This window comes from Pseudorca crassidens, chromosome 19 (genome assembly GCF_039906515.1).
Source record: "Pseudorca crassidens isolate mPseCra1 chromosome 19, mPseCra1.hap1, whole genome shotgun sequence".
NCBI lineage: Eukaryota > Metazoa > Chordata > Mammalia > Artiodactyla > Delphinidae > Pseudorca > Pseudorca crassidens.
The window spans coordinates 38,296,154-38,309,159 of record NC_090314.1 but is presented as its reverse complement, the minus strand read 5'-3'; the positions used below and the strand labels follow the sequence as shown (position 1 = coordinate 38,309,159).

Genomic DNA, 13,006 nt, shown 5'->3' with positions numbered 1-13,006 from the left:
TACCAAAATCTAGCATGCTGAGCTATGAGCAGATGCACTACATCTGTATATAACTTCAATCACTGGGAAATGACCAGGAATACTTTATCCAGGCCATTCTCCCTTGGGTCTGAGATAAAAATAACATAAATTCTAGCTGGATGACCTGAAGAGATGAATGACCGCAATACTTTTTAAACTTTAAGTATTAAAAAAAAAGTATTAACTATCATGGATCTTTTGTTCATTTCTAACAAGTTCAAAAATTTAAACAACATTGCTTCATTTTTCCTCATAACTGCCCACAAACTAAAAATAATTCAATAATATCAGGTCCAAGATTTAAGGCAATGGTTTTCAAACATTTTTTCAGGTTGCAGAACTCTTTCTATAAATGAACTCTTTCTTGATTTACATGTGTTCCATACAGAAGCATAGGTACCACAGAATGCCCCATACCCTGCCAGTGTTTCCTAATAAATGCTGGGGAATGATAGGCTCTAGAACGCTGTGCTGGTGGAGATGCGCTTTACATAACTATGTGGTGGGAGAGGAAGGAGGCATGGGGAGAAGAGGAACTGTCTCTGACATGCAGTACAACCAAGTACGAGTTTTATAGTGGACTCTACCTTTACTTCTTATGAGAAAGAGAAATTAGGACGTCAACAGTTCAAGGCAGAAAGAGAAGCAAATAAAATAGCTAAGTAAATAGTTAACATCCACTGAGTATTTATCATGTTCCAGGATCTTTAGGTGCCTTATCTCGTTTATCTACTCAATAATAAGATGAGTTCAACATGAAAGAAACTACCTGAAGATCCAGTGGAAGTTAGTGCTAATTTTGACAAAAGATTTCGGTAATTTTTCTAAGACACTAACTTATCATGTTGTTTCTTGAGATTTGTGTGGGAATGACTTAATTAAACAGAAAAAAAACTGAAGAGACTGTGTTACAGAAAAACTCTATAAATAAATCCTGCTGATAAATGGTTCTGGTGCTTGATCATTTCAGTAGTTTAAACTTGTACAACTGGCCCTGGAGAACAAAGGGAAGGAAGGGAACACAGAGAAACAAATGGGAGAACTGGAATTCTCCCAGAGAAAAATTCATAGTTGAAGCTCTCCCTTGTCTTTATGAAGCACACTCCGATAGCAGCAACTGATTATAAGATCTTAACTGCACGAATAACCCAGGGAGGACCACAGCACAGCAGGCAGAACAGAAATGAGAGGGAGACGCTGAAAGAATGAGAATCACAGGTTCATATTCTACTTAAAGTGAGTGGAGGGTCTAGTAAAGCAGGCAAAGACCGAGAGCTCCTTAGAAACAAACAAACCCAAAGCACCCATAACCTCTCCACCGATGCCAGGCCTCTGAAATCTCAGTTTCGGGGGATGACTAGTCTCCCTGTGACCACACTGGGGACTGATAACAAAGTTTCCAAACGGCTGGCCTTAAAATATTTCAAGAAGTGGGCAGAAGTCAGAGGCAGCTCCTTCCCACTGCAGTGTATTTCTAACATTGTTCAAAATAGCTGGCAACATGTTTCTGTTTTCCTGACAGAAGGCACCTACTGCTTGCTTGGCAAGAAAACCTACTCAGAGGCCTTAACTACAGGGAAGCCAATCAAAAGCCCTACTGCAAGCGCACAAGCACAAACCTGTGACTCAGGTATTCCCCAGAAGCAAAGCTGTTTAAAAGTCATTTCCCCCCAGAGATTTTGGCCGAGATGTACGCAAGCAGCGCTATGAAGGAAAGCCAACCAAGTGACCTAATGGTTGAAGTCAGCAACTAGGAAGCCTTAGCCAAGTCACTTCACTCCTTTGTGCATTTCTCTGAAAGTAGAATGGGAAAATATCGATGTCCACCTCTCAGAAATGTGGTTAAGCTATAGAAGATAAAAAATGTGAAATCTAAAAAGAAAAAAAAAAAGGTTCAAGGTTGTAGAGACATTAAGTACAGCACAGTATTAAGAGCATAGACTCAAGATGGCCCTGCCACTTGCAGGCTACCTCTTGACCTCAGGCAAGTTACTTGAGATTTCTACTCCTCAATTCTCCCATCTATAAAATGGGGGTAAGAGTAATAACACCTAACCCAGAGAGTTTTGTGAGGATTAAATGAGTTCATGTGTGTCAAGGACTTAAATGGTACCTGGCAAACAGTAAGTGCTATACGTATTAGCTATTATTATTAATAGCATTCATGTCTAAAAAGTCCTAAACATGAAGCAGCCAAATCACCATCAAGGGAAGGGCACTGCCAATAGGTAGGTAACAGGCACAGTGACCAGGCTGGACCTCTGACTGACTAATTGTTAAAGGCTCTAAAGGCTGACAATACGGACCAAAGAAAGAAAATTTGGGGGGGAAAAGTGGGGGAGTATCCACATCTGGCCAAGAAATTTTACTGAAATTGGCTTTCCAAATAGAAGGAGAGTAAACTGCTCTAATGTGCAACCCTGAGAAGTGCTGAAAACACAGGCCCAGTGCAGAGGAAGGAGCTCTTGATGCCTCTTGCTTGCCTGGGTTATGGGCCAGCGATGATTAGAAGATGCTGCACGCAGGGCTTAGCACCTGTGAAACTCTGAGAAAGAAGAGTCCACAAATTTAGGAGAGATTTCCCCAAATGAAAGCAGATGGAGAGCGATGTCCCCTAAGGAAAAGGAAACTATGCTGTGTGTCTGCACTGACATCACACAACATGCCACAGGGAGCGCCGAGTTATGTCTTTTGCATCTCTCTCTCTGGACCAATAATTTCTGTTTATTTCAATAAAATACGAGGAGGTGTCATTTAGGGATCTCAGAACCTCCTTATTTTCTTCCTTAGACACTACTTCACATGCAATATCTTTTGGGGGCTCATTCTGAAAGACTTCTGGTATGGTGGAATGTAATTACATGTCCCTCCATTGTGTCCCAGGCCTCTATAATGGACCATTTAAACCCCCTTTATTAGACAAATTCCGTGAATCACAGCAAAAGTCTTGGGTGAGGAAAAGAGCTTCCTGGCATCACCCAATTTTCTAGATGTAGTCTTTCTAGGGGATGGGATACAAAGCCCAGCCAAACAGTTTACTTCCTTCTAGTAGTTGTGAGGAAACGTAAAAGGAATGTTATTAATGCTCAGTAATATTAGGAGTATAATGGTATAATGGAATGGCAATAACACCAATCTGAATTATGTACCACGTTTCATTGGAGACATTCACCCTGACTAATCAGCATCATCTGTTCTTTGCTGGCCAGGGACACAAAGAAACAGCATGCAAATTTCCAAGGACTTGCCCAAGATCACAGTGACTCAGAAGCAAGCCTGAGGTTGAATCACTGTCCTGATGTGCACAAAATATGTGCCCCTCTTTCTGTTCTAGGTGTGCATAGAAAGCTCCTTCTCATTCCCTCCTAGTTTCCTTGGGCTCCTAGTCCCCTTCACTGAGAGTTCCAGGAGAAACTGCTGGAACAATATGTGCCCAACTGGACAGTGGGTCATACTGCCAAAGGAGCTAATATGAGAACTTAGAACCATAAACAAAGCATCCCTTTGTGGCACCAGCAAGTCTTCCCTTTGATCTCCAGTCCTGCCAAACCTCTTTATGACGCTATCACCTTTTAAAAAGCACCCATCTAAACATCTTACAGTTCACTACTAGACAGGGAGGGAAAGGAGAGGCAGGGATTATTATTATATAAGCGCTGTTAAAACTACTTATGGGGCTTCCCTGGTGGCACAGTGGTTGAGAGTCTGCCTGCCAGTTCAGGGGATGCGGGTTTGAGCCCTGGTCTGGGAGAATCCCACATGCCGCAGAGCAACCAGGCCTGTGAGCCACAACTACTGAGCCTGCGCGTCTGGAGCCTGTGCTCCGCAATAAGAGAGGCCGCGATAGTGAGAGGCCCGCGCACCACGATGAAGAGTGGCCCCCGCTCGCCGCAGCTAGAGAAAGCCCTCGCACAGAAACGAAGACCCAACATAGCCAAAAATAATAAATAAATAAATTAATTAATTAAAAAAACAAAAAAACAAAAACTGCTTATGTATAACAATCAATAACTGATTCTTAGTTCAAATGAATTAGAATCAAATAACTTAAAAGGCTGTAGAAACTGTAGAAAGAACACAAATAACTAAAGTATGTTATAGGTTTGAAATGCTAACTGAAATAAAACTTGCTAATCAATTGCTTCTTTTTGATTTTTTTCCCTTTTGCCCTCACTTAATTACAGAAGGGACCATAAGTGTACCAGCAGAAATTGCAAATCATGCTTCCACAAAGGATGAAGAGTGAAATTAAATACCAACCATTACTACAGTTTTCTTAATAATGTTGAGGCTTAAGAATGAAGACCTTGGATTAGGGCCTGGAGAAGTGATTCAGCAAGTCCCTTACATAGTTGAGCCATGACTGACATAAGAGATTTTGACTTTCAAAAGTTCAGTACTTTTGAATACTATCTAAAAGAATGATATTTAAGAAACTGCTTTTTTGTATTCTGGATAAGAAAGATATAAGCCAGGAAACAATACCATTTTGATTAAAGCTGGTGTGTATGATGAGGAATACTGAATGGCAACCTGCACACTGCCTTCAAGAGAATGACACACGAGGTGAGAATAGACAATAACGTGCATTATCAGGGTTGAAAAGCAGAGATTGACATGGAAGACTGAACAAACACAATGGCTCTAGTGAATGCTAAAGCAGTTTGCTTTAAAGCTTTCCTCTTTTAGTTCAATCTACGTCACTTTGACTTTCCTTAAAGTTGTGTGGGAGAAGAGAAATGAAATTTTGCAAAGAAAAAAACTGCTCAAGAAATATGTAGAGAAAAAACTCTAAAGGTAAAATTTTTATGAGGACTCTTTCTTGGTCCCAGATCTGATGTAACAAATATCTAGTCAGCTCTTCTGCGGAGAGAAGAATAAAACTGCCCTTCAAGTGACAGAGGACCAGTTAATGCAACATGAAAACTTGATTTAAAATGCAACAAGGATTCTAACTTGCCTTTCCTACCTGGGATATACATTTAAGAAAAGCAATGAAGATGTTGTTTAGGAAATACAGAATCCAAAGGAGCATTATTCACCTACTGCATCACCCTCAATTCTGGGCTGAAATGAAACAGAAGATTGGGGATTATTTTAAATATGTAGTTCACTGAAAATGGAAAGAAGGAAAAAGACATTCACTGAAAGTCTAACCATCCACTTTTGAAAGCCCTGTTGGCATTAGCCATTTACGTTACAACAAAAGAGTTGACATAAATCCTTAGAGGGTTAATCTTAGATGAGAATTCAGAAGTGCTAAAAATTCAACAGTTCTGAGAAACAAGAGATTTCCAATCTTGGTCTAAAAACTCTTGAACTTCCATTCTTTTCCCCTGCTATGGGAAATTTTGCATAACAAATTATAGTGAACATCTAGTATCAGCAGTTGTTATTGAAGTCCCAAGGTCTTCACCCTGATTCCCTTTCTTTTAAGGAGGCAGTGAGGGCCATTTAACCAACTACCTCAGTGTAGGCTCATCTCAGCCAAAAGAAAGCTTACACAGTCCAAGGGATGGGATATTCCCAACTACCCTTATGTGATCAACATTCTCACCACCATCACAAATGATCTTTCTCATTATGGTCAAATCCCAGCAACAGGGTAAGTTCAGCAACTTAACCACTGTAATTTGGGTCCCATAAGGGGCAGGAGACATGTTTTATTCATTCTTATATTTCTAGCACCCAATACAGTGTCATCACAGTTTGCAATCAATAAAAACACTGGCTGTAATAAAATGTTACCGTGTAAAATGTCCGAGTCATCTTCAACAAAATCAATGTCTCTCAAGTCCCACTCTGCATAATTGTCAAACTCCTGTGTGGGGAAAAAAAATTCCCATCTAAAATCCATCAGCTTTGAGTAATGCCTTTACAGGAGCCATGCTTTAGAAGCAAATACATAAACAAACACTTGCTAAAAAGTACTGAATGGAGTACAAGGCCAGGACAACTGCCATAAGTAAATAAGTCATGGGAGAAAACTGAGAGGCTTTCAGGCAGCAGTGACAGCAAAAAATGAGAAAGTTATGAGTCCAGGAATAAAGCCAAACATATTGTTCTAAAAACTAAAAGTAGTCTGTTCATGAAATCTAACTCAAGAAAACTTAACTCCTACTAGCCCTTCGAGTATTGGGTTGGCCAAAAAGTTCGTTTGGGTTTTTCTGTAAGATGTTATGGAAAAACCCAAACGAACTTTTTGGCCTAACCAATATTTAGGTAAGAAAATTGCCTGCATTAATTCATCTACCTTTTTACCACCATCTAGGGCTCTATTTATCCCATAATATTGCTTACCTAGCTCAGTGGGTAGATTTGTTCATGTTCTATTCAACGACTACAATCTGTAGGGGTAGTGTCTCTGAGGTAGCTCTACAATTGCAGCTGCCATGAACAAAATGCTGACCTGGGTGTGGCTAGCAAAGTTGTCTGTAGTTTGCTAAACTTTAATTACCTCCAAGAGTACTATAATTGCGGATTAGGTGATAAATCAAGAGACTTGTGACTACATTCACATGGCTTTTAACTCCAGGGCTGAATGAAGAACATGTAGTTTTTATACACATTCATCATTCTTTATAAACTTGTGAATATAGTATAGAGGTCAGCAAACTACAGCCTATAGACCAAATTCAGCCCACTGCCTATTTCTGTAAATAGTTTTACTGGAGCACAGGCCTGCTCATTTGTTTACTATTATCTATGCTGCTTTTGCATAATAATGGCAAAGTTTAGTTCCAACGGAGAATTTATGGTCTACAAAATCTAAAATATTTACTATCTGGACCTTAATAGAAAGTTTGCCAACCCCCGATATAGTACAACCTCGAAACCCCCTAGATGTGGAGTGAAACTTAAGAAATAGGTTTTTGGGGCTTCCCTGGTGGCGCGGTGATTAAGAATCTGTCTGCCAATGCAAGGGACACGGGTTCGAGCCCTGGTCTGGGAAGATCCCACATGCTGCGGAGCAACTAAGCCCATGCACCACAACTACTGAGCCCGCGTGCGACAACTACTGAAGCCCAGGCACCTAGAGCCCGTGCTCTGCGACAGGAGAAGCCACTGCAATGAGAAGCCCGCGCACCGCAACGAAGAGTAGCCCCCGCTCCCCCCAACTAGAGAAAGCCCGCGCGCAGCAACGAAGACCCAATGCAGCCAAAAATAAAAATAAATAAAATAAAATAATTTAAAAGAAATAAGTTTTTGCTCTGAAGAACTTTTACCTTTCTAAAAGAAATATTTACAAATGAGAAAAAGGCACTCAAATGGAGAAAATGTGGCTCCACAAGTTACAGTGCTATGAAAATCTCTTTTTAGTGGTATGGAACCTATAGGTAAGAGAGAGAGCCTCATCCTAAACAAAAACAAGTTTCTCTTACCTCAATGAAATCTGCTCGAGCTGGCATGTATCCCGCCATGTCCCGAGAAAGCAAGGAGTCAAAGGTAGGTCGGGGAGGGTCATCTGTAGCTGAAAGAATTTAGTTTTTCTTAGTTACTTAGTAAGATACTAGCATAAAAAAGTGACACAAAGCAAGTCCTAATTTAGACTCTGAAATATTTTTGTTTGGAAAAAGACAGCGTCTGAGAGGATAAATAAAATACAAGAGATTTTTATAAAGAAAAAGTAAAGAAAGATAAAGTATTAATGGAAACAAATTGATTTCTTGAAAAGGAAACTAAGACTTAGGGAATCCTCTAAGTAAATACAGAAATTCCCTCTTATTTTTGCTTTCCTAATATGAAAGAAAATCAAGGATCTTTTCTTCAGTATTACAGAATTTAAGTATTTACCCTGTCTGCTTCAGCTCCCTTACCCCTTAGGACCAATCTCAATTTACAAATCCCATCCAACTGACAGGGAAAAAACCCCACTGGATTTGGAGTAAGCCAGAATTGAGTGCAGGCTCTACTGTAACATCCACTAGTCCCATGACCTTGTACAAATTATTTAACCTTTCTGAATCTCAGTTTCCTTGTGTGCAAAACAAAAGCACTTGCTCTGCCTGTCTCACTGGGTTGCCATGAGGAAGAAATGGTCTAAGGCATTTGAGAACAAAGTGCTAACATCCAAAGGGCTATCCAAATAGGAGGTATCATCAGGTTTTGAGTTAGTCACCTATGAAACTGTTTCCAGAGAGTATGAGGAAAGAGGCGGGGAAAGAAAAACATTCATATTTCATTACTCGTGCTCTGGGAGTCATTCAGCAAAGATGTCCATTTATAATTCATCATGGGTTTGGTTACGTTTTGTTAGAAGACCCATGAGTCCCTAAGTCACATAAGATTTAAAAAAAAGAAAACGATGGGCTTCCCTGGTGGCGCAGTGGTTGAGAGTCCGCCTGCCAACGCAGGGGATATGGGTTCATGCCCCGGTCTGGGAGGATCCCACATGCCGCAGAGCGGCTGGGCCCGTGAGCCATGGCCGCTGAGCCTGCGCGTCTGGAGCCTGTGCTCCGCAACGGAAGAGGCCCGCATACCGCAAAAAAAATAAATTAATTAATTAAAAATAAAATAAAATTAAAAAAAAGACAACGAAAAGTTTGCTATTATTACCACAACCAAGTGGACAAAAATAACAAATTGCTTCTTGGACTTAACACTGAGATGATTAATTATAATAAGCTAAATACTGAACTCTCTGACTGATACAGGGAGGTACTTACAGTGAAATGGAATGGCTGTGTCAGCAGTTTTTGCCTCCTCTGCTTGCTTCAGGTTCAGCAGGGTAGATGCAAATAGAGGGTTATTGATGAAATGCTTCATGTAGTGCTTCTCACACTCCTCCTTGGTCTTGGTGCACATTTGATTGGCTACATCCTGCCTAGAGTGTGGAAAAAGAGACAAGGAAGTAGTGCTTTCATTTATACATAATGGTCAAAGCATGGTTTGTTCTTTCCATATTTTAAGTCCTACCTATATAATGTCTGGAACTTGACACCTCCAAACTGGTATCAGGGAGCTATCAGCAGAACATTGAGACAAATACAAACATAGTACTGGTGCAATCTGATGTTCCAAATCCTGCTATTCCGAGATATGGAAACAATATTTAAAAAGCCCTTTCCTGGACTTCCCTGGCGGTCCACTGGTTAAGACTCTGCCCTTCCAATGCAGGGGGTGCGGGTTCGATCCCTGATCGGGAAATGGAGATCCCACATGCCTTACGGCATGGCCAAAAAAAAAAAAAAAGCCCTTTCTTTTCTACCAAAAGAAAGGAAGACCACTAGAAAATATGTAAGCTAGGCTCTACCGAAAGAATTGCTATAAATAATAATAAGCCACTTCAGAACATTTAAAATGTACATAAGAGTAGTTTTTTTGTTTTTTTTTTTTGCGGTACGCGGGCCTCTCACTGTTGTGGCCTCTCCCGTTGCGGAGTACAGGCTCAGGACGCGCAGGCTCAGCAGCCATGGCTCACGGGCCCAGCCGCTCCACGGCATGTGGGATCCTCCCGGACCAGGGCATGAACCTGTGTCCCCTGCATCGGCAGGCGGACTCTCAACCACTGCGCCACCAGGGAAGCCCCAAGAGTAGTTTTATATTCACATGTTTTATAGTTTACAAAACACTTCACATGAACAGACATTTCTTTACTACAGCTCTCACGACAGACCAAGCTCTCAGCTAGAAATATTCACAACATAATTTAAATAAATCCTAGTATTAACTATGTAGTGTATTTACTATCTCAATTTCACAGATGAAAAAATGAGGCCCAAAGAGATTAAGAAACTTGCTTAAGAACACAAAGCACATAAGTGACAAAGCCACTTAATTTTTACTTAAGACCTCTGACTCCTGGCCCAGATGATGGAAAGGTAGAGGTGAAATCTCTCCAAGTCTGCTCTCAACTTCTCTCTTCCACAGTACTTCACTTGTCCTTTTCCTAAGCCATTACTATGCTCTGCTTTGTGTACTTCAATCATCTGTACATATATTTTGATTCCCCTACTAGACTATAAGCTTCTTGAGGTCAGGATACATGTCATAATTCTTGGCTCTAGCATCCTCACCACCAAGCTTAGTGTCTTACTTACTTAATAGTATCTTAGCGGATAGAGAAACAATGGTCTTTTTGTGGTCTTTGCTGAGAGGGAAGGGGGACAAAGAGGATTAGCCTATTTTACAGTTAGAATGGTAGGCAAAAAGTGAAAAACCAGGCCAAAGATAACTAGCAAGCGAATGATCACTTTTCCTATCTTCTTTGGTATTCCCATAGTAACCAGTATTTTATGATACTTAATAAATGTTGAATGAATGGATACGAGCAAAATGTGAACGGAACTCAACTCTCCTTCTTCAAGGCCCTGGACGTAAGGGAGGCAGCACAGTATTATTCTATTAACATCAGGATAGATTATCTACACTAGGAAGTCAGGACAAGGAAGAGCTAGTTAAGGGCCCTTCACTAATAAACTATGTGGTCGTAAGAAGTCATTTTAACTCCCTAAGCTTCAGATTCTTCATGAACAAAATATATTTAAAAATGCCTCCGGGGTTTCCCTGGTGTCTCAGTGGTTGAGAGTCCGCCTGCCGATGCAGGGGACGCGGGTTCGTGCCCCGGTCCGGGAAGGTCCCACATGACACGGAGCGGCTGGGCCCGTGAGCCACGGCCGCTGAGCCTGAGCATTGGAGCCTGTGCTCCACAACAGGAGAGGCCACAGCAGTGAGAGGCCTGCATACCACAAAAAAAAGAAAAGAAAAAAAAAAAGCCTCTGCTGGGACTTCCCTGGTGGTGCATTAGTTAAGAATCCGCCTGCCAAGGCAGGCGACACATGTTCGATCCCTGGTCCGGGAAGATCCCACATGCTGTGGAGCAACTAAGCCCATGAGCCACAACTACTGAGCCTGTGCTCTAGAGCCCACGACCCACAACTACTGAAGCCCGCGTGCCTAGAACCCGTGCTCCTCAACAAGAGAAGCCACTGCCATGGGAAGCCTGCGCAACACAAGAAATACCCAACTCAGCCAAAATAACTAACTAAATAAATAAAATCATTAAAAAAAAAAAAGCCTCTGCTATCTAGTTCACAAAATGAAATCATCGGTGTGAAAATACTCCCAAAAGGTAGAAATGAAAGTGGTGGTATTATTAGTAAGCAGTGTCACCTCACATGGCAACAGCCATGAGTGCTATTCAGTTCTTGCAGGTATCTACAAGCTAAAAACAGGCAATGAGGATAGGCAGTCTGTCAAACTTGAATCTCAGGTAAGCCATGGTTGTCTAAAGTCTGACTCACTTAAATGACGAGGGCATCTACAGCCAAGAAAAATTCAGAAATCAGAAAGGAGCAATAACTAATAAGTCTAAACTTCCCCACTATTCAGAAAGGAATAACCAACCTTCCTTGTGTGGATATGTCCAAAGCAGCCCTTTAGAGCTATCGAGTCATGGACCACTAAACATCTCATAGCCGTGTGAGGCATTTAGGCCTTGGAAAATAATGTGCAGAGGGGAAGAGGACTTGTCTCTAAGTCATGGGTCAATAGAAAAGCAACATATGGCCCCCAAACTCCTTTTCCTGAGGCTCCTCCTTTTACCCTCAACAGCGCCTTCTTTTTGGAGCCCACTAGCGCAGGAGAACCCTTATTCCCAAGCTCTTACCAATTTCCAAAGCCACAGTCCATCACAGCTTCTAAAAGGGCCATTTCTTCTTGAGCAGTCCAGCTGGGGTCAAGAACAGGAAAATCTGAGGTCTAAGGAAGAAAAAGTTTGGCCTAAGAACAGACACAGAAATGGAACCCGGCAACCCCAAATGTAATCCTAATTATAGTCAAATGGCTGTTATTCTCATGGTATTGAGAGGTGCCTACAGTACATTCTTATTAGCTGTCCACACCCCCCCACCTCTACTTCCACCATTAGCTACAAGAGTCTACAATAAATATTATCAACCATAAATGCCACTGTAACTCAGGCAGAAATATATGTTTTTTAAACTTAGCAAAAAGGTAAAGATAAGTATTATAGTATGTTCCCATTTAGCTAAGAAAGATAGGAATACAAATATGCATATTTCTATCATTTAAAATGCAAGAATAAACCATACATTAAAACCAAGGTTACCTATGGGGGAGGGAGGGAGGAAATAGGGTGGAAAGGACAAGGATAGAAGCTGGACCTCTCTGAATATTCCTTGTTTGTAGACTTGACTTTGAAAACATAAACACTGTACATTAACTATTAAATTTTAAAATCACAAGAATCAAAAGCAAAATGACATAAACCTGTGAATTAATTTTAAGGCATAATCACACAGGAAGAAACAATCCCAAGTGACTAAAACACAGTAACTTGACTATTTATTTCTAGTAGAATATACCTTAAAAGTAAAAGGAACTGCCAAAAAAATCTTAAACTGTTTTCAAGTAGTGTTGGTACAGTTGTTCTGAGATTATTGCATGTTGATATGCTGTGGGGTAAAGCAAATAAGTAACTGTATTGGTGTCACTGCACAGTGGGACTTGGAGCTTGGGGAAAAAAAAGAGATGTAAGATCTATGAGGCTATGTAAAACCATGTAGTCTTGTCATTTGAATTGAAAGTTTTAGTATGGGGACTTCCCTGGTGGCACAGTGGTTAAGAATCCGCCTGCCGATGCAGGGGACATGGGTTCGAGCCCTGGTCCGGGAAGATCCCACATGCTGAGGAGCAGCTAAGCCCATGCGTCACAACTACTGAACCTGCGCTCTAGAGCCCACAAGCCACAACTACTGAGCCCGCGTGCCACAACTGCTGAAGCCCGCGTGCCTAGAGCCCATGCTCCGCAACAAGAGAAGCCACCGCAATGAGAAGCCCGGGAACTGCAACAAAGAACAGCCCCCACTCACTGTAGCTAAGAAAGCCCGTGCGCGGCAATGAAGACCCAACGCAGCCAAAAAAATAAAAAATAAATTAATAAATAAATTTAAAAAACAAGAAAGTTTTAGTATGAACTCATGATGTATTTGTCTTAAAACAATAATTTCCTATATAGAGAACT

The 13,006-nt window shown here is 41.2% G+C and overlaps 1 protein-coding gene across 6 annotated transcripts in view; it reads right to left on the bottom strand.

Annotated features, from left to right (window-relative positions):
- The window catches only part of TADA2A (transcriptional adaptor 2A), a 47,370-nt gene that overhangs the window by 14,533 nt on the left and 19,831 nt on the right, over positions 1 to 13,006 (bottom strand). For all 6 annotated transcript variants that reach the window (XM_067717168.1, XM_067717170.1, XM_067717173.1 and 3 more), the window contains 4 exons: positions 11,630 to 11,721; positions 8,688 to 8,845; positions 7,404 to 7,492; positions 5,770 to 5,842 (listed from right to left, as the gene is read on the bottom strand). In XM_067717168.1, coding sequence (XP_067573269.1) covers positions 5,770 to 5,842; positions 7,404 to 7,492; positions 8,688 to 8,845; positions 11,630 to 11,721 — 412 coding nt within the window. The remainder of the gene's footprint in view (positions 1 to 5,769; positions 5,843 to 7,403; positions 7,493 to 8,687; positions 8,846 to 11,629; positions 11,722 to 13,006) is intronic.